The sequence below is a fragment of the Schistocerca americana genome, chromosome 1 (assembly GCF_021461395.2).
Source record: "Schistocerca americana isolate TAMUIC-IGC-003095 chromosome 1, iqSchAmer2.1, whole genome shotgun sequence".
NCBI classification, from domain to species: Eukaryota; Metazoa; Arthropoda; class Insecta; order Orthoptera; family Acrididae; genus Schistocerca; species Schistocerca americana.
The window spans coordinates 50578530-50601465 of record NC_060119.1 but is presented as its reverse complement, the minus strand read 5'-3'; the positions used below and the strand labels follow the sequence as shown (position 1 = coordinate 50601465).

The 22936-nt window shown below is 39.8% G+C and overlaps 1 protein-coding gene across 1 annotated transcript in view; it reads left to right on the top strand.

Annotated features, from left to right (window-relative positions):
• Nucleotides 1–2900: 2900 nt before the first annotated feature.
• The window catches only part of LOC124596497 (extensin-like), a 75672-nt gene continuing 55636 nt past the window's right edge, over nt 2901–22936 (top strand). Inside the window, exon 1 of the mRNA XM_047135694.1 lies at nt 2901–2926. Within this exon, the coding sequence (XP_046991650.1) occupies nt 2901–2926 (26 nt within the window). The remainder of the gene's footprint in view (nt 2927–22936) is intronic.

Genomic DNA, 22936 nt, shown 5'->3' with positions numbered 1-22936 from the left:
TTGTGCTGGCTCTCACTGGCAGAACACTGCACAGCAGAACAAGGAAAGGAAGTAAAATGTTCTCAGTCCATAACATTTTATCCAGAATGCCCCATTATTTCTGACTTCAGTCATTCACCCTGGCAATGAATCTGTGAGGCATTGGACCCATTTGTCAGAAGAGGCAACCCCACCGAGGCTTCAAAAAAAGCAGTCCAAAAGAGCATCAGCCATAAATGGTGTGTTTCACAGCCAGTTCTCTGTGTGTTCCTGCTACTTACACATACATAATTTCCATTGTGTTCAAGTGAGCAGTCTCTCACAGCCAGTCCATTACATTAATGTCTATCTTGGACAGCTGCAGTTGAATGAGCATACCTATACACATGTGAATATTCTTCCTGTAGCATGAGATTCCCTCCACAATATAGCATTCACACTAAATGCAGCACCACTTTCTTCAAAATGTGGGCATACGGCCCTCTACTGAGGAAGCATTCATGCTCCTCTCGGGGGAAACCAACGCCCCCTACGGGGGAAACCAACGCCCCCTATGGGGGAAACCAACGCCCCCTACGGGGGAAACCAACGCCCCCAGGAAACTGACAATCGGCTAGTACTACCTGTTGTCACCACTTATTTGCCATTATGTCTGGACCCTCGCGGCTGCTAATGTACTGTTTGGTCTTGGTAAGACAACTTATCTGTGAAAAGTACATTTTTACACATTGCATTCAGATGGAGCTCTGTGGCTGCCATCCAGTGTAACACATTTCCTCACTGAGTTCCTGTTTTATAGTGGATCATTGTGCGTGCAGTACAGCTTTCCTTGGTCCTCAACTAACTGCATCATTAGAACTGGGAAGTTGGTCACTCACTACAACTGCTTCGTATCTAGGGGAGGGATTAGTTGGCTCTTACAGGCAAGCTATGTGTTATCCTGCTGTGTGCTCAGTATCTTGAGCCAGGCATTCTGCTGATAGTGCCTCCTTCAACAAAATTCTTTAAAATTCTGTTTACAGTAGGGGTAGACTTCTGACATTCCAAAGATTCATCAATCACACAGGTTGATATTTTATCCAAAGTTCCCAATACTCAGGCAACTTCCATTCCCATAGTCACCCTTGGGGTGAATTTGTATAGCTTTAAAAATGCACGTTACTACCCCTTAACATTTGTCATGTCAACACAGGATACATAGAAATTCACGACTCTGCCAGATATGTGACAAGAATGGATGGAAAGCCAAATCATCTGCATACTGCAGACGTTTGCTGAACCCTGCACAGCTTACACTGAGGACAGGCCACATATTTGAACAAAATGTCCTTAAACATTTTTGCCATTTATCAGCATGACAAGAGAGGAATCAGCATTTGACTAATGTGCCATTTCTGATGACTAACACCTCTGACAATACCTCAGTAACAGTCATCCACTCACAAGCAGCACCACAGGAACATCACAGTCAAGCAAACATTAATGGTTTGAGTTGGAGCCAGGGCATGGGTAACAACAACCAAAGGTGTATTCATTTATTTCTTATGTCTGTTACTTGTAATTAGGGTCTCAGTGATGTTCTAAGACCTTCCATGACATCTTCCACTGATCTGTGCTGGCTGGGCTGTTTTGAGGGAAGAGACCAAACTGCGAGGTCATCGGTCTCATCAGTTTAGGGAAGGATGGGGAAGGAAGTCGGCCGTGCCCTTTCATAGGAACCATCTCGTCATTTGCCTGGAGCGATTTAGGGAAATTGCGCTGATCTGTGCCCGCAACTATTGCTGCTATGATGGTCTAACACAAGACTGCAACTCACCTCGCCATCATCTTCCTTATCTTCCCCTTCTCCCCATTCCCTTTTTCGAGCACGATATGCAGTACACTAGGACTCCCATATAAGACAAACATTGTGTGATGAAAACCTGAATAGTATTGTAAACCCCGTGAAGAAATTTGATCTCTTTATGCTGTAGAAATGTTTGTGGAAGTGCACTTCACAATGTTGATATTGTGCTGGACTATATACAAGCACTGTAATGGAAAGTGAAGTTATAGTTTGGCACATGTGACAGATGAGATCTGATGGAATATGATCAAATGTTTTGTTGCAGCACTTGGCTTACCTAGGCCTGCAACTGGATGATACTGTGAATCATTAGTTTTACTGTTTCTATTCTTTGCCATGAGATCTGGTTTGTGTTCAAATAATTATATCAAACTTGGCACCCATTCTACATCTACATCAGTAAAGGCACATAAGTGAGTACTTAAGATGCCAGCATCCGAGTTCAAATGCATCTGGAAGCTTTTAATTGTTGGCATTCTTTTTTCTGGTAGTTCATAATAGATCTAATAGATTATAGTTAATATTCTCTGACAAGTAGCTGACCCAGTAATGTTGATAACTAATTTGATAATGCTGCCTGCCCATTCATTAGAGCTTTAATGGCTGTATGTAGGTGCAAAAGTACATCATTATTTGTTCACACTTTGTCAAAGTACTCTGGGAAATTTTAACCACTGCTTTAAACATTTAAGGATGGTAAGTATTAAGTGTGGTTGTAGTAGTGTGTAACATTTCTTATCATGAACTGTTCAAGGTATCATGTTTCATTCTGTCTTTTAAGAAGAGCTCTTCAAATGTTGCTTTTGTTGTTGGTTATTTTCTCTATCATAAAACATTATAACTTTCATGACTTTAGCTACAGGTAGTTTAATAAATGTATCTGAAACAGAGTGAAGCCCATACGCAACAAGAGCAGCTATTTCATTACTCAGACACACAATTCCATTATTTGCATAAATGTCCAAAAAATCTGTCTCTCTTTCTAGCGAATTTGCAAAAACAATTAAAAAATGGAAATGTGTAACTTTGAACTCTGCACCTTCAAGTTACCATGCAATGCTTCTCTCATTTCACCATGGAGAATGGATTTGGGAAGAGCAGGTAATTTTGAGGCCTTAACCTTCATTCCAAAACATGCAGAGATATATTTTCAAGCTGCAAAATGAAGAATATGAGTGGCAGTGGAATACAAAAAACTTGTTTGTAAAACTGGTCTTCCATTCTTAGTTGCTTGAATGGTAGACAGTGAGCACTTAGAATCTGAATGCCAATAAATATACTAAGGCTAAGAGTGTGCTTATGTCAGTGATTTGAACCTTCTGAGAGTCAGGTCCATAACCTATGCAGTTAAGTAAGCGATCACTAGCATATGGGGCATACATGAATACTGAGTATCAGACACCTCACATTTACCACACCAATGACACTCATCTCCCCAAGATCAATCCCTGGTCTGGTTTTTACGGCACTATTGCCAAATGGTCTGATCTTTCCTGGCTTTTGTCTAATAAGGCACAATTGTTTGTTTGCTGATGAGTGTACACTGACCCCTACCTCAGCACCTCAATGCCCCAAGCCATCGCAATTTTCAGAAATGAATTTAACAATACCATAGAAAGCACACAGGCACGACAAAAAAAAAAAAAAAAAAAAAAAAAAAAACTGTAAGAAAGTGAGCTCTCAGTGAACAAGGCCTCTGTTATATATAGATAACATACACTCACATACTCACGCAAATGCAACTCTCACACACGTGATCACACTCTCTGGCAGCTGAAGCCAGGCTGCGAGCAGTTGCACATGATGAGACAGGCAATCATGTGGGGGTAAGGAGGAGGCTGGGACAGGGTGTGGGAGGGTAACAGGGTAGGGGTGGGCAACAGTAGACTGCTGGAGATGACCTGCAGGAGACAGGACATAATAAGGTTAAAGGCAATAGCAAAGAGGGTCACACTCAAAACAGTACCCTGAGGCACACCAACTTCCTGGTAAAGGTGTCTGACAAGGCAGTACCAACATTCCTTGAAAAATCAATACTTTAAAAATACCTGAAGGACATGGGGCATGTGGCCTCAGAAGTGCCACATGTAGAGAGATCAAGAATACCCATCCTTCAGAAGGTGTTTCAGGCTTTCTGCAAATTTAAAAACACTGGCAGTGTCTGATATATCCACAGAAAACCATTCGCGACACACGTTGACAAAGTGATGAGATGGTCAGCTGCAGGACGGCCTGATCAAAATCCGCACAGTAAAGTGGTCAGTGAATTGCCACACTCTAGTCACTATACCAGCCAGGCATGAATTACATGTTTCATCAGTTTGCAAACACAGCTTGTGGGAGAAATGGGGCAGTACCTAGAAGGAAGGTATTTTTCCGTACTGGGCTTGGGTATGGGTATGGGAATGACAGTGTCTTTATGCTGGCATCTGGCAAACGGCGCCCTCTGCCCAGATGCAGTTGTACATAAGAAAGAGCAAGTGCTTGCCCACAAAAGAAAGGTTTAGCAACATCTGAATGCAAACATCGTCCAGCACTGTGTTGGAGGATCGATAGGAAGTGAGAGCAAGTTCTCGCCCCCTCGTACTAAAGGCAGCTTGTAGCACTCTATAATCTGCCAAAATAAGGGTACTACCCAAGCCTCCTCCACTTGTTTCTGGTGGAGGAAGGCAGAATGATAGTGGGTGGAGCTTGAAATCTCAACAGAATAGCAGCCCAATGGATCTTTGTCCTGCAGGGCCCATACAACAGATGAGGTAGTGGAACTGTTAGAAGAACTAGTTAAGGAAATCCAGCTAGATTTTTGCTATCCTGAAGGGTGCAATGACACTGTGCATGCAACTGTTCATAATGAATGCAGTTTGCCATCATAGAATGATGGTTAAAAACATGGAGAACACATCTCTGCATGTGAGTTGAGTCACAACACAGCTCAGTCAATCAAGGCACTGGGACATGGCACAGTAAAGATGAAGGGCAAGAATGGAATATTGTGTGGTGGTAATGATGGCATTTGTAAGATATTCTACCTGGCCATCACAACTGGAGAAATTATGTTACTCAAAGGGTGCCAGGGAACAGTAAATCTCGAGTCATCCCTAGAAAGTTGCCATTTGGGTGTGCATATATGTGGCGTAGGAGTCAGAAAATGGATAGCAAATGGTAAATGGTTGCTCGAGTACGTACTAGAGACAGTGATGAGATGATGGGCAAATTGGGCAGTGCAGGAGATTTCCAGATATGGGTAGGAGTGCATGTAGTATAAAAGGAAGAGGGGTACTCCCACGATAAGGCAAATGAGGTTAAGGTGACTGAGAAGTTCAGCCTAGAGGGCACCTCTCTGTCAGGTTCTGGGAGATTTCCAAAGGGAATGGTGTGCATTACAGTCAACGAGCAGCAGAAAGGGGTGAGGGAGTTGGCCAGTAAGCTGGATGAAGAGTGTCCACGACACCGAATGACTGAGGGATGTAAACAGTACATATGGAAAAGTTCAGGAGAGGAAGTAAAACGCGGACAGGAATAGCTTCAAGCTGGGTAGTCAGGGAGAAATGTTGACTTTGAACGTCCTTCCATATGAGCAGCATGACTCCCCTCTCTCCTCCTACGATATGGAATGCCATCTTTGGAGAGAGGGAGTCAAAGCAGACTGGGAAGAAATACAAAAGCTCAAATCAGTCAGGAGGATGCAATTTTGTTTCCTGCAGGCAGAGAACTAGCAGAGGCTGCGATTCCAAGAGCAGCCACAAGTCATCTTTTTGGATTAAAGGCCACCAATATTCCATTGGAATAATGTCATGATTAGGAAAGAGGAGGAGGAGGGAAGAAATGGAGAGGTGGCACCTCAGCGGCCATTCCTGTGTTACATTCTTGACTGCATTTACATAAACTTATGGCTCCTCTTTTTTGGTTTCTTAAACATTTTATTTTATCTGACACATTCCTGACCTTTAAGATTTGTGCCACATATTGGTCCTAAACAACAAGATGTATGAAAAAAAACCACTTACTGGATAAAGGACTGCTTGCCATGGTAATGGGAGCTGGAAGTAAGTCAATGCAAGATCTGAAAGATCACAAGAATGATCATTCAATTCTGTTTAATGTACCAGAGACCTATATTAATGTTACTGAAAGCAAATCCCTAACAACAAAAGTAACTAAACAGTTACTTTGAAATCACACTGCACAATTTGTGATGCACGTGCTCAAGTACACTAAGGTAGTTTTATTGAATTACTAATCAACATCTGTCAAACATAACAAACACTATGACAAGTATACCTCTCAAAGTAGTTCACTTGGTAGTTATTTCACAAGCAGGAAAGTATTTTCAGAAGAGTTTAGGAAGTTTGACAGGTCATGAATGTATGGAGGAGAATGAGTCTGATATAATTCTAGAAAGGTATTTTGAAACGTGTTTGCGATTCCGAGTACCTGTCATTTGTGTTTGTGATATTTGCTCAAAAATGGAGAAATCTCAGTTCCCAACTGCAATCAGTAAGCATTTTAGACAACAGTAAGTGGTAAGTGTCGATTTTAAGGAATATTTATTGTCATGTTTAATGAGTATCAACTATGGTGTAACACATCGCTTTAGTAAAGGTGTACATTTCACAATAACTATAGTACCGATGAACAATGGTCACCACCACAAAGTGATTTTTTTTTTTTTTTTTTAATTCAAATGATGGCTTTAAACTTTTATACCCTTCTCTGTTGTGCATAATGTGGTGTCACCACCAGACACCACACTTGCTAGGTGGTAGCCTTTAAATCGGCCGCGGTCCGGTAGTATTCGCCGGACCCACGTGTCGCCACTATCAGTGATTGCAGCCCGAGCGCCACCACACGGCAGGTCTAGAGAGACTTCCTAGCACTCGCCCCAGCTGTACAACCGTCTTTGTAGTGATGGTTCACTGACAAAATACGCTCTCATTTGCCGAGACGATAGTTTAGCATAGCCTTCAGCTACCTCATTTGCTACGACCTAGCAAGGGGCCCATATCAGTTACTATTGATATTGTGAATCATGTACCATCAAGACAGACGTTCATCATTAATGGATTAAAGTTAAGTATTCCACCAGCTAAGTCAGTTTTTCTAAATTCTAATTTCCTTGTCCTGTTCCAGACCTCACGTCAACCTGCGTGAGTTAAAACGCATGCATTTTGGCCTCCTCTAGTAACACCTGCCAACCACAACACACAAAATCTAGTGGAGATTGATGCAGCATATCTGGAGGGTGGGATAACGATAATTAGTTTATCGTTCTTCACAGTTCATGATGATTTCAGTGTTTTATTCTATCATGATGATGATGATACCTGGTTAGGGGGCACTCAATGGCGTGGTTATCAGCATCCACACAAATCCCCAAATTTTACATGGTCCAGCCATGCCACTTTCACAAATGATGATGGCAACACAAACAACCAGTCCATGGGTTTATTCCTTGCCGTCTCATTCTTGTTCAGCAATGTGCCTTCCCCCTAGAACTGTCAGCATCATGACAACTGCCATTACATCAGGAGAACGAAGATGAAGTCGAGCTGTCAGTAAGATTCTGTACACTAACCAATGACACATGACTTGACATTAATAATTAAAGAGAGTTACTTGTTTTAAATTAAGAGCCAGTATATGAGTGGTCTTTGAGATATTTTTTGGTTCATTTAGCAAGTAATTTAGACTTGAGATAGCATTTCAGTTAACAGTGCTAAAGAAGTTGCAAAGTTTGTGATGTCAGGAAACAGACTGCCATGGGAGATGCAATGAGACTGAAATGGAGATGAATAGGATATTAATAAAGGAGTTTATTTGATTAAGCAAGTTGGTAGTGTGCAGAGTAGCTCAGAATAGGAGGAAGTATTTTAACGGTTCAAAGCCCTGAGCTGATGAAATATGTCCTCACCCTGGGAGGAGGACAGGAAGCAGTGTGGGGTTCATTACATGCCACAGAACCAAACTTTATATGCTACTGGTGAAAATCACACTTGCTCTGCCAGTCTAATACGTGCATCCACTACTTTCACTCACCTGAGCGATGGGACGCGTGCCTTCCTCCTTAGCAGGGCCTGATTGACAAAAAAAGAATTTGCGTGTTAATATAAAAAATACTTTATCTGCACAAGTAAAACAAACTAGTGATAAACAAAGTGTGTTTCAACACGACCTGATAAAGAACAGAATCAATTGTTTATATCTTTTAGAAAAAGTACGGATCAGTGTATAATTGAGCATCTAATCTACTCAATTATAAACAACCATCAATATTACCGAGTTCCAGAAAGCCAGAACTTTATTCCGGTTGCACGCTTGCTATCTGAAGACTGGCAGGGACAAATAAATGTTTATTGTCATCATTTCACATAATTATTGATCAAATTTTAAAATCTGCTTAATAAAACATACAATCTTATGTTACACAGTTAACACAGTGTCACGTTTAACATTTAGGAACTGTGTGTAAGCTTGTTTATGCACCTTCACTAATTGCATTCATGTACCGACATTATATTCATCCAGTATTTGGCAATGAGAGCACTTGGTGTTTTGCAGAAAACTTCACCAATAATTTCAAATTATGATGAATTTCTCTCACAGATACCCCACAGAAAGTAATAGCAAAAATGTTTATCACTTACCACATTTTTGCTGTTTGTGCAGTAATAATGCCACATCAAACACATTCAATGTAACACTCCTTTCTTTACTTACAGATGGGTACAAGTAGTGAGGAGAATGAGTGGCAGGTGAGGCAGATTATTTCTCAGGTGGATTTTTTGTAGAGGTGAGACAGAAAGAAAATCTGATGCATATGGGAACAGGATGGATTAGGAGACATAATAGGAATGAGGTGGAAGTGGGTTGTGTAGCATCTGGCTGGTGCTTTACAATCATGCCTTATGCCACACAACAGAGGTATGTCAGTTGCTGGCATCTTAACAGGCTTGAAACTGAAACTCACCCTCAGTGCAGCGGATCTTGCCAATGACAGACACTGCACGGTTTCCGCCCTGGAGCCATGCGACACTGGACAACTTAACAGTATTTCTCCGCTACATAGCCTTTGTAGGGGAATGTACAGTGGCTCACCAGCCAACCCAAGTTGCAAACTCGACATCAACTATCTACTTTGGAATGCATGACTATATTAATAAGAATGCGGCCCACAATATTGGCATTGCCAGTGCAACCTACAGCAGTGTTTGTCAGTTGTTACAGACAGAGTGCTCAACTGGAAGCTTCAAGAATAGTTTTCATATTAGTGGCAATCTTTTCATGCATCAGGGCATTCTCTTCCTTGCCTTCATCAGAAAGTTGTTTCATTTGCTTCATGTTGGCATGTACCATCTGTGCCGCAATGAAACACTCTTCCTCTTGTCCACTCAGGAACATCTCCCTTCTTGTGCTTTTATAATTAACTTTTTGTCTCTGGAAGATTTTTACCAGTGTCTTGTGATCCATTAGGTAGCCTTCATCTCTGTGTTCAAGTGCTTCTGCATAGTGTTTGAATGGTTTTGCTCCGTGTTAAAATGCCTTGTGCCACTTCTTTCTTTCATCCTGGTATCTTTCTACCTGCACCATTCCACATCATCATCCCTCCTTACTGATGTCTTGGCCCAATTTCTGTATTTTTCTTCCAGGTGTGTGCCTCATGGATGCCACTGCCATCTCCTCCATGGGGATGACAGTTCATACTTTTGGCTGCTGTTACAGTCAACACTTTTCCTCTGAGCACAGCAACATTGGAATCTAGGACATCATCAGTGCAACTTGCAGTGCTCAATTTAGCTCATATTAGTGACAACCTTACAGCATATCAGGAGTATTTTTATGTTGCTTGCACTAGGAAGCTGTTTCACTTGCCCAACATTATCATGTGCCTTCTGTGTTCCAATGAAGTTCTAATGTTCATGGCTACCTGAGCACATCTCTCTCCTTGTGCATGGATCATCCACATTAGGTGGGACATATGACCACGAGTGTGGGTGGCAGATGGGGCAAGGCAGCTCCCTGCTGGACTCCCTGTAGAGAGGTGAGGCAGAAAGATGAACAGATTGGTCTGGGATCAAACTGTAGTGAAAGTCTTGATGGGAAATATTTTATGAACAAAGGTACTGGCACCAGAGAGAAATCTAGTGAACAGGAAGTGATACTGTATTATCAGCCATTCTCTCCAAAAGCATTGACACATTCATCCCACATGCTTCAGTTGTTTTCACTCTACTATACACTCCCAGCACCTTCATTTCAGAGGTGATCAGCTTTCATATGTTATAAAGTAGATCATAGAAATCTTATTTCTGCTGACTGTATTCTTCATAACCACCCTCCCCGTAATTCAAAAGACAGCTCCATAAATAATTGTAAACAATTAATTCCAAGAAACTATTGAGACATTCAAGACAAAATAAGGAAAAGAAAACAAATGTCTCCAGTACACTATCTCACGAGAAAGAAGAAAAACAGTACATCAAAAGAACAGTATCTGTACATTTGTGGTGGTAGATTTCCAACTACAGTCACGATTTTTATATGATTTTCATTAATAAAGACATGCATTAATTTTAGTTACAAGACACAGACATCAGTTTTCTTCAAGAATGGGTTATCAGTGAAGATACATGTCAAATAGTATATACCTAGCAAATAATGTAACAAAGATAAATAATATCTACACTGTCTTTGCCATCCACAATTAAGCCAAAGATAGGAAGCTCCTTCTACAAAACATACTGTACTCACTTCTGTACCAACAAAGAAAAAAAAACACATTCTAGCATCACCTGTCAGCTTCTGGGTTTTAATTGTACATAAACTGAACAACAGATTACAGTACACAATGAAATGGAACATTCCTATGGTTGTGCAGATTCTGAAACAAACATTTTGGCAGGACCTTTATGTCTGATTGACCACAGAAAGGTTAAGGGAGCCCCTGAAAATGTTAGTATCAAATAACTTATGGTAGTGCTGAACGCATCAGCTATGACCATTTATAAACTAGATTCACACCCCAATATTTCCATTTAAGTTACTACCCTAATAGGTTGTACAAAAATGTTCAGTTTTGAAATACAAATCATCCTCTGTTTCTTCTACTCACATCATTCATTCATTCATTCATTGGAGTCCCACTGTTTGATTAAGCCTCTTCCCTGGCTTCTCCTGGTATTCTGGTCTCAAGCTACAGGCATTGCAGCTTGTAGTCCATGTAGCCTGATATCCACTCAATGCCTCTCACCAGACTGTCACCTCAATGTTCCCCCCACTCACCTCTCTAGGATAGGAGCATGTAATTGTCTTATCCTATCTGTCACTCACTCCATCACTACATTTGTCACTCATCTCCACTACCTCCCCACTACGTCTCCTACTCCTGCCTGTTCCCTGTCCATTTTTCTGTTTCCTTTTCCCTCCCTGTAATTCTCAGCACACATATTTCCACAGCTATATAGGTAAACTTTGTATTTCTGTAAGTCAGTAAATACTCGCCCCAAATCAAAGTCCTCAATATTCAAAAACATAAATATAATAAAATATATTGTGATTTCTGGATTCTAATTCAATTGTGAATGGTGAACTGACTAAGGGGTTGCAGAAATCACATAGATAAGAACTATAAACCCACTATCCAATCAAAATACCTGGGCACCCTTATGTAACGGGCAACTGAGCATTTTAATTCAATGAGAGGTGGAGCTACTATTATAGGAAGTGAAATGATAATTAAATGGACACCCTAGCTGCAAACAGGCGGTGATGTACTTCATTGGGGAAATGTTGAAAATGTGTGGCCCGACCGGGACTCGAACCCGGGATCTCCTGCTTACATGGCAGACGCTCCATCCATTTAATCATCATTTCATTTCTAGCAAAGCTGCATGGTTATCCATGGCAATTGTTCTTTCGGCAACAGATACTGCCGTCATATATATTATAGGAAGTGGCAGGTAATACTGTTTTGTAAGCAGAATTCATCAGTCAGGGATCTGAGTACACTGAACATGGACTTTTCTTTGCATTACACCTGAATAATTAACACAGGGATGAATTTTAGCCCTTCCAAACTTGCCCAAGTCAGCTGTCAGCGATGTGACAGTTAAGTGTAAATGTGAAGGAACAACCAATGCTACATTAAGTCCAGGCACACAGAGTATGCTGATGGACAAGTGCTTCTATCATTGTGGTAGGAAATAGTAAAAACCAGCTTGCAGTTAGCTGCTGCAGTCACTCTTCAGTTTTGAAGTGCAGCTAGGAGCCCGCTAAGGAAATGGCTGTGTACATGGAGTTAGAAAAACTGGTTACAGTGGCTGAGCAGCTTCTGGAAACAACATTTCTGTTCAACATAAAGTCACACTGACTGTAGCATAAAAACCCATGACTGCTGTTGAGTGGATGAGTGGAAACGAGATTTGGAGTGACAAACAGTGCTATACTCCGTGGGTATCTGACGGAAGAATTTGAATGGAGTGACTACTCAGTGAACATTATCCGCCATTAACTATACTGCCAACAATGCAGTGCAGAGCAGGCAGTGTAACAATATGCAATTTCTCCTCTTTAACTTGTCCTCCCCTTATTGTACCGAGCGAGGTGGCGCAGTGGTTAGCACACTGGACTCGCATTCGGGAGGACGGCGGTTCAATCCCGTCTCCGGCCATCCTGATTTAGGTTTTCCGTGATTTCCCTAAATCATTTCAGGCAAATGCTGGGATGGTTCCTTTGAAAGGGCACGGCCGATTTCCTTCCCAATCCTTCCCTAACCCGAGCTTGCGCTCCGTCTCTAATGACCTCGTTGTCGACGGGACGTTAAACACTAACCACCACCACCACCACCACCACCTTATTGTACTTCAGGATATGATAAATGCAGAAGGGTAAGTACATATTTGACAGTATTGTGTACTATACACAGCAGAGGAACAGTTCACAGACAACGACCAATTTGATCAGCTCAACACTTGTACCTCTCATGTATCAGCATTGTTAGGCAAAGGCTTATAACCAGTGGCATTCCTGAAGAAGGCTTGCCTGCCGATGTTCCAACCTGAAAGCAATGGATCGTCTTAGGGATTAGTTAAAAATGGCATTTTCACTCCATACCCTGTGTCCAATATTTCTACCTTGTCTGGTATCAGCTATCAAGGAAGAATGGGCTGGCATCCACCCACAGAGATTTCGAAATGTCAAAGTGTCCCCAGAAGAGTTCAAGTCCTCAAAGGAGAACACAAAATCTTCATGTCCACTAATAGGTGTCCAGATACATTTGATTCTCTAGTGTACAAAGCAGGAATGTAAGCCTGCCACAGTGGGCTCTTACTCTTACTCACGGGCTCTTACTCACCAGGTGACTTCGCTGCACCTGCAGTACTGGGTCCAACCTCTGGTGACCGTAGCCGCTGTTGTTCTGCACTGGATACTATTGTACACACAGAGAGAAAACATCTTTCAAGTACTTTATGTTCACTTTAGTGACATGCTCTTAAATTATGGCTGCAATTGAGGGTAAATTTGCGTATTTTATCATGGACAATGATGTACTGAGGCTATAACCAATCTCAGAAGCCATAGTTACAAAAAGAAATCCACATTCATGGCATATAGGAAAAAAAATTTAAAAAACTTTGGACTGTGTTCACTGGGCACCATGTTCACAGACTGCGCTTGTACGTACCACTCCAGAGGAGAGATGCACATATCAATGACTTCTTATCAATGAATGCCATTTTGAAAGAAGTTTTGTGTACACATTATGAAAAGAGCAATAGAAAACAACATGTCAAACATAAACGTACAGATATTGTTCATTAGTGTGATTTCTATTTTGTGTGTGGTGACTTACATCAGGGGACAATATGCACCTTCAGCACTGTACAGCTATCGCAGCAGCTTTGGGTGCCAAACTACATGTGTTAAAATAAGTATTCTGTGGGGTCACCACACTGTCCTGTAAAGCAATAGGCTGCCGATGGAGTTATTTCAACAACTGATGTATGTTGTGAGACACAGAAGAGGAACCTTCAAAATTATTGTGAGTGTCTCTTTTATACTGAATGAAGGTGATCTTTTAGTGTAGTTCACGAGTGTGATGATGAAGGGAATAAATAATTTGTTAAGTCAAAAGTGACATAGTAAGTTATTTATTTAAATGTGATGCGTCAAAGGCATCAATTTTGAATTTTAAAGTAATTATAACAGAGTTTGAGAAGAAGTATAGAAGATAAGGTACAGAATATAATACATCATTGTATTAAATAATTACACCACATGACACCTGACTGCAGTGTTAGGGGACAAACGACATGAAAGGGAAGCTGTGTTGACAGAGGAGTGAGACAAGTGTCAGAGTCCTGCACAACTGAGTAAGCGAGCACAAAATGTGAGATCAGGAGACCACAGCCTAACTTGATAGGCTGCCCACACCACCTGTCATAGACATGCACAGAAGTTGTGACTGAGCCTTATACAATGTACAGATATAGTTTAAGTCCTTTTGGTCACACACATTATAAACTTGCCAGTCAGTACTATAGGCAAAATGTCAAAGGTGGTGGTGTATGCATTTATCTAAATCCCAAGCTTAAATTTAAGATAAGATATGAGGCTAAACCATTAATCATAGAAAAGAAAGTAATTGTTGCAGCAATTCGCAGATCACCATCTGGAGATACTGAAGTCTCTCTTAAGAATTTGGAAGAAATGCTAGACATTTTTCTCAAATGAGAACTCTGCCATAATTCTTTGTGGTGACTTTAATATTAATCAATTGGTCCAGAGTTCAGTAAAATACTCGTTTTTAGACATACTAAAAGCTTCAACTTGTTTCCCCACGTATCAGCTCCCACTAGAACAACAGATTCCAGTGAAAGCCTAATAAATAACATCCTCTCAAATGTGGTCACACATGAAGTTGCAGTTACAAATGTGAATATAGGATTATCAGATCATAATGCACTAACCTTTAATCTCACTGCAACTCCCAAGGAGGGGAAAATAAAAAGGAGTACAAACGATTTTTCTCTACTGAAAATTGTAATCAGTTCAAAAATAATGTTAAAAATGCAATTTGGCCAGAGGTCTTGGCACAAACAAACACAAAAGATGCTTACAATACATTTGCTTCCACTTTTATGGCATACTTTGAAATGTGCTTCCCAAAAAAGCTTTTGAGTTACAGATCATCTGGATCCAAAGGGACCTGGAGTACATCCGGAATTAAAACATCAAGTGAAACCATGATATTACTAAGTTTAAAGTTAAAAACATGTCATGATCAGCAGTTTGTTGAGTATGTGAGAACATACAAACAGACTTACCGCAAAGTAATATCAAAAGCAAAATTATTAAGTAATGATAGATTAATAAGGCAGGCTAGTAACAAGTCCAGCATGATGAGGTAAAAAAAAAAGAAAAAAAATTTGGGTCAAACTAAAGAACAGGAAATCCATCTTAAAAATAATGAAAGTATCCCCATAGAAAAAACGCCATGGCAAACAATGTAAACAATTATTTTGTTAATATTCCCCTTACTTTAAGCAACAATTAACAGTGATGTCTCCAATGGTAAATACCAGCATGATGGCAATCCCATCAGACGAGCATTAAGTTCTAAAAGTCATTAAATGCTTGAAATCCAAATTGTCCTCTGGTTTGGATGATGTACCTGTATCAATAATTAAAAAATTGTTCCACGTGTTGTCGAACCTATAGTGCACATAGCAAACTTGTCCCTTAGTGAAGAGATATTTCCGGATAAAATAAAATCTCTAAAGTGATACCTCTACACAAAAATGGTGACAGACATAAAATAGAAAATTACCAACCTATATCTCTTCTCCCATACTTCTCCAAAATACTTGAGGAATTTATGAAAATCAGGGTTACAAAATATCTAGAAAAACATAAACTAATAAATAACAGTCAACATGGCACAGTACAGAAACAGCCATATTGCACAGCAATAGTAAGAAATTTTGAGTCAAATAAACAGGTTGTTGGAATTAATCTAGATTTAGCCAAAGCCTTCAATACTGTGAACAATGTAATATTACTAGGGAAACTTGAAGCAATATGCATCAGGGGTACCGTTAAAAATTGGTTTGAATCCTATCTGCAAAACAGATCACAAGTTGTTGAGCTGAGGTCATCCAAGAATCTTCACAATTTTAAACCCATATCTGAACCAAAACAAATTTAAATAGTTGTTTCTCAGGGCAGCATTCTGGGCCCATTGTTATTTCTAGTTTATATCAATGACATACAGGCTCCAGATAGCCCAGCCAAAATTCTACTATTTGCAGATGACACGAGTATCGTAATTAGTGATAAAAAAGAATCACTGTGTACTACAGCAGAAAAAATGCTCTCATACATACAGTCATGGTTTTATTCAAAAAGTGATATCATGCTCCAGTGTATTTACATCAGAGACGAAAATGGTAAAATAGGTCTAAGCAATAACCACACATGTAAATTACTAAGAAAGTACTTTGATCAATTCTTGAACTGTAGATAACTGAAGTGTTAGCTAGAATTTCCAGATATTTGATGAAAACATGGAAGCAGATCTACCACCTACAGCAAACAAACAAACAAAAACCCTGAAAAACAACAAAGCCAGTGGAGAAGAAATAAAATCATGTCAACCATAACTGGTGTCAAGCAGAAATGACAACTAACCTTCAGATTATGTCTGAAGAAATATGGGAAACTGAAAAGATTCCAGAAGACTGGAAAGTGGCTCCTATCCATCCTGTGCACAAAAAAGTCATAGGCATTATCTAAATAATTGCACAGGTATGTATCTGTTGCCAGTGGGCTGTATTATATTTTTAACAATATTACTAAACAAGGTAGAAGTAACACTTGACAGCCATTTGGGAGAATATCAGAGTGGATTTAGAAAGATCGAATCTGGCTCAGAACAGAATTTCAACTTTTAGTCCATACGAATTTTAAGACATAGTTTTAACATTTACAGGTTTTAGAAAAGCATTTGATTGACAGGTAAACAGTGGGTAAAGTGACTCAAAAACTTGGCATTACACTAAACTAGCAAACCTTATTCGTGAAACACCCACACACTGAAGCATAAATAAAGTTTTGGTGTGAAACACCTAAGGCACTCAAAATAACAGGTGAAATGCAGGGTGACAACATGTTTCCACGCCACCTCAACTGCATCTTAGAGGAAATAGTAAGATAATTGAAACAAAAGGCAAAGAACATAAGCTGTCACAATGAGACTGGAGACTTCAGGAAAAAGAGATACTGAAATTCAGTGTCTAGTATTTGCAAATGATTATGCCATTCTTTATAAAAATATAACAAATTCAGAAATACATATCAACCTCTTAGAAGGAATACCTAACAAAGCAGCTTTAAAAGTTTCTGTAGGAAAAATGTTTTAGGGCGAACATAAAAAAATGACCCAGATATCCTAGTAACAGGTAATGAACTGATAAAGAGGGTTTATAAATTTAAATATTTGGGAGGAAAGATTCAAGGCAATGGCTTCAAAAATATTAGCTGTAGACAAAATAGTATGTAAAATGGAGAAAGCATATGATATAAACATGAACATTTACAACAAGGTGTGTGTGTCTAAAAATTTGAAAATACAGCACTACAGCACAGTAGTAAAACCAGAATGTCTCTATGCAAGTGAATGTTTAATGTTGAATTATGAGTTATACAAACTTCAAGTCCTAGAATTAAGAATCATTTGAAAAATACTCAGGCTGCTAGGAAATCCATGAGCAGATTGTTAAGCATCTTTGGGACAAGATGTCAACAACAGGACAGATTCAAGTAGTTAGGAAAGATTTGGAAAGAAATACAAGAAAAAGACCCAGCAGAATGATAGGATTTCAAGAAGAAAGTGTTGCAAATGGAAGCATTCCAAGGCAGGAAGAAGAAGAGGAAGACAGGGTCAGAATGGTCTGAGGAAGAAAAAAGGATAGATAGTGAAGACGAAGGAAACCTGGAAGAAGAACAAAGGAGGAAGCATTGAAATTAGTATGTGGTCATTAGATACCCTAAACAGAAAAACAAAAAGAAGAAGGATGTCTGTGATGTCATTAATATAAAACATCAATATCAAGGGCCCCACACACTTCCTTGGAGCACATCTACAGTTACATCTACAATGTTCCATACAGTTCTATGCAGTGTCCTATGTACCGATATATCTTCAGCCTTGTCACGAAACTCATTTCATTTGTACATATTTTTTATTTAAACCACCCACCATCAATGCATTATGATGTTGGTACATCATTAGAACATTAAATGTTGGGAGCAAAAACAGAGAGACGTCTTAAGTGAACACTGTGCACTGTGTTATTGTTACTTATGCAGCCGATACCAATAATGTAAGAGTGAGCACACAATGTATGCTTTAAGTCAGCCTTTCCCATCATTGTGTTTTGTGTTGTGTTGTGTTTCAATGGTAACGTTTTCACCATGTATGGGGATAATGCCATAGGACAGAGCATGGCAAGGAAAGATTTTCTAATTTAAAGGATGATTGTTTTGACATTATTGACCCTCCATTTTCAGAAAGACCTTCAGCATTTGATGAAGATCATCTGGATGCATTAATCCACGATGATGCACATCATTGAACTCAAGAACCTGAAGATGTGATGAAGTATGACCATTCCGTCACTGTGCAGCATTTGAATACAAAGGAGAAGGTTCAACAATAAATCATACGGGTACCACATGCCAAACCATATAAATCAGTGGTTGGCCGTATGTACATTACCCTCTTGCTTGTTCTTGATTAGTGGGTGAATACCACTGGCCATTTCTAACCTGTATTGTTACTGATGACTAGAAATTTTGTTTTTATGCTAATGTAAGAGAAAGAACGGAAAGGAATGCTTTAGTCCAAACAGAATAGCAGTGCCACATAGACATTTGAGCATCCACACAAGATAATGTTATGGATATTGTGCAGAGGTACGGTGTTAGAATATTGCTGCGGGGTGTGGGAGCCTTACCAGGTGGGATTGACAGAGGACATCGAAAGGGTGCAAAAAAGGGCAGCTCGTTTTGTATTATCACGTAATAGGGGAGAGAGTATAGCAGATATGATATGCGAGTTGGGATGGAAGTCATTAAAACAAAGACGTTTTTCATTGCGGCGAGATCTATTTATGAATTTTCAATCACCAACTTTCTCTTCTGAAAGCGAAAATATTTTGTTGAGACCAATCTACATAGGTAGGAATGATCATCAAAATAAAATAAGAGAAATCAGAGCTCCAACAGAAAGGTTTAGGTGTTCGTTTTTGCCATGCGCTGTTCAGGAGTGGAATGGTAGAGAGACAGTATGATTGTGGTTGGATAAACCCTTTGCCAAGCACTTAAATGTGAATTGCAGAGTAATCATGTAGATGTAGATGTAGGTGACCATGTGGTGTACTACGAGTTGCTTGCATGAGGTGAAACTTTCCTGTTGGTATTTTTTGTCAACAACAGACATCTTGCAGATATAGTTCCAGAAAAACATCCAGGAAGACTGTGTGAAGTGGTGCTATTCCACAGTAACAGTCACCAGCATTCTGCTAGACTGGCAACAAACACTATAGAACAACTGGGTTGAGAAGTCATTTTGCACCCACCCTTTTCATCTGATCTTGCACCCTCAGATTTCATCTTCTCTGCTCTCTGTTCAATGATCTTGACATACTTCCTTTGGAGTGAAAATACACTTTGAACATGGCTCTTTGCTACAAAACCACATGATTTCTACAGTTGTGGATCCAGAAAGTTATCCCAACAGACTGAAGTGAACAGCGAAACAAATTATATTATTTATGATGATTTAAGTCTCCAGTATGTATAGTCTGAGTTGTTTTAACTTGTAGGAAACACTACAACGTTATGCATCAGCCTAAGACGTTCGATTGGCCATGAAAGGGTTAATCTGGAAATAAGCAGTAAAAGGCTAAGCCAGGAATTACATTGTTGCGTTCTGTCCCTCTGCCAACCAGATAAATTGTCATAAACCTGCAGGCCAACTGCGTGAGGAGTTGTGGTGGACAGATTTAATGCAAATGTCATAGAGGGGATGGGGTGGCAGAGGGTGTAACAGAGGAGGTACAGGTACAGGTACAGGTACAGGTACAGGTACAGGTACAGGTACAGAGCTAGGCACGGGAAAGGGCAGTGTAGGGGTGGCTAGTACTGAGGGAAGGATTGTGAAACTTAAGTTAAGGGGAACTCCAAAATTTTCAAATTAGGGAAGCTGGTATGGGAGTAGAGGGGGCAAGAGGAGTATGAGATGGGTCTCGAGAATGCAGTACACAAGTTGTGAAGCCACCAACAAGTCAGCCACCTTGTACTCAGTAGCATGTTGTCACCGGGTAGTCAACAACACTCTTGGCAGGCGGGGGATTGAGATTAACTGTGGCACCCAGATGGATCAGGCTATTTCACACATCAGTCAGGTGGCAAAATTCATTACTACTTATCGTAGTGTGCCTATTTGTAATGTTTGTTTAACATTACAATGACAAATTTCTAAATGTCAATTTGGTACTTAAAAATTTGTCTTTTTTCTCTTTGACCACATTTCCCTCACAATTTACCACAGTACACATTTTCAATGCAACTGCACATTTGTAACCAATCTTTCGTAGTTACAATAACACCGCCAATTTTCAGTATGAATTATGTATGACATAATTAACATCCAGTGTTAAGTTATAGTATAGAGTTTTTAAAAACTGTTTCACAAAAATTATTTAGCACACCACCAATGGAATATTAATGTCAAAGAAAAAGATGAAAAATAAAGTACCACATAATAAAATATTAAAGTCGTAACTTTAATGTGTAATTAAGCTACTGAAGAAAGCAAATATCTCACCTGCCAACAGCTCCTCCATCCTCAACTTCTGCGGCATCTGCAAAAATATTAAGAAGCTGAATAACTTTACATCAACAGAATTTGAGTGTAAATCAAACATCTTGATATGTGGCAGTGGTTGTCTTCTCACTGCACATGCTCATTTTAATGTCAAGAAGTTGCTAAATTAAAATAGTGATGGAGATAAGGAATCAGGTGCTGTGGCATGTACATACATGTGGAATTTTATAAAAGTGAGATTGATGAAAACTGCATAATGATCCAAGTGAAGAACCACAAAATATTTTAATTTTAATTGTCTGAATTCATTACAGCTGCCATATACAGCACTGTCACAGAGAAGGGCAAAGGTGCCCACAAAAAGCAAGGCAACATTGGTGTTTGGAGGCTGGTGTAAGGACACTGCCAGTGACCGAAATAATGGTACAGCTTAGTTTGCTGGAATGAACACCCCTCATGAAAGGGGAAAGGAATAACAGACCATTATAAAATTACAGACTGTCACAGTTAGGAGATAGAGAAATTATGTCATGTACAATTCTGATAGTGTCTCCATTGGATTTCAAGTTACTGAGAACCAGCAGATTCCAAAGCGTTGAGCCACAGCAGTTCACGTAGTACACGTCGCAAATGACATGCCATGTAGTGTAGCAGAGTTGTGGCAGCTTACAACTATGTGACTCACTTTCTTTTGTATTAGTAGTGTGATGTTGATAGGAAGCCATAAAGGCCACATGAATACCGAGAATCCTGATCGAAACACTTTAAACTATCTGCAAGTACTGTAATGACTGCATACCTACAAAACTGGAGGACACTGGCCTCAACAATACATTATGATTTTATGAGCTTTGTCTATTTAGGGGTGTACTAACCTGTTCCAGAGTGTTGTTGTGTTAGAGTAATTCTTCATCAAAGTTCATATTTTGGATTCCAACATGCTAATAGCTGCCCCAGAGGTAAGGAGGCTTAATGTGTCGAGGGTATGCCCACAGATACTTAACATGCGTGGCCAGCACATAAGTTTTCATTTCAATTGAGTCACACTACCCTGTTAGGGAGCTTCTTACAGATGCAAGCAGTTTGTTCAAGGTACATTGTTGGTTACGGTTTGGATAGTTATTTTCTATGTATTTTGTGTTTATTAGCACATGCTCAGTTAGCCCCCAAACTACACTGAATAGCTCTTGTTGTTCACACTGCTACAGCAGACTGCAATGTGATTGAAATATAGCACTGTAGGCATCCAAATCGCTATTGATGGCATTCTCCCGTAAAAATGCATCAGTGGCAACTGGCATCAGTGTATCAGCCTCACTGATTTGTACCTGCACACACAGAACAAGTGAGACTTGTGTGTTTCATAGTGAATGACTAGGTGGAAGCCACTTCATACTGTGGACAGTGTTAAGGTGATATGCAGAAAAGTATATCTAATTTACAAAGAAGATAGTGTAGGTGTCTTGAAGTGTACTATGTGACATTGGTAGCAATGATATACGGCATCATAAATCACAAATACTGTAACAGCCTAGCACATATTCATAGCAACACTGCAGAGAGCAACAATGACAGCATGAAGAACCAGCATAAAGGTGTGGGAGTTTGAACAATTGGAAAATTTTATATCCAGCAACTAAAGGAACTATATGCCAGTTTGGATACACAGCTTAACCAACAAAACTATCATCAACAAGTGTGGTACTCAGTACTGATGACTTAACATCAGGCATTCCTGTCAGGGACTGCTGTTACAACTTTTACAAGAAACTAATGTAACATTTACACAAAATCCAACTGCAGTGCAAATTTGGATTCCTCGACATGCATAAGGCAAGTCCTACATCACTTGGAGGGGAAAGGAAATTTCAAAACTGAAGTCTTTAAAGTAATCTGTAAGAGCACAGTTTGACAGAACTACAGGCAATGCATCATTATCCCATTTTGGTATATTCGAACATTTAATTGGGAAGCTGTTAGAGCAGTTGCTGTGGACAATTTTGAAGCAACTTTGTATTTTGGCCATGCATATCTCTGTGGTCATGGCTAACAGGGATGGAAGCTGATATTATGACAGCAGCAACACAATGTGACTAATGTGAACACATCCAATAAAGAGGAAACTGCAAATAAGAATTTTTTGTCGAGTAGTGACTTGAGTAAGAGCATAATTGGACTGGGGCAGCCCAACAACTAGGGTCCCAATGGCAGTCAAAACAAAGGAA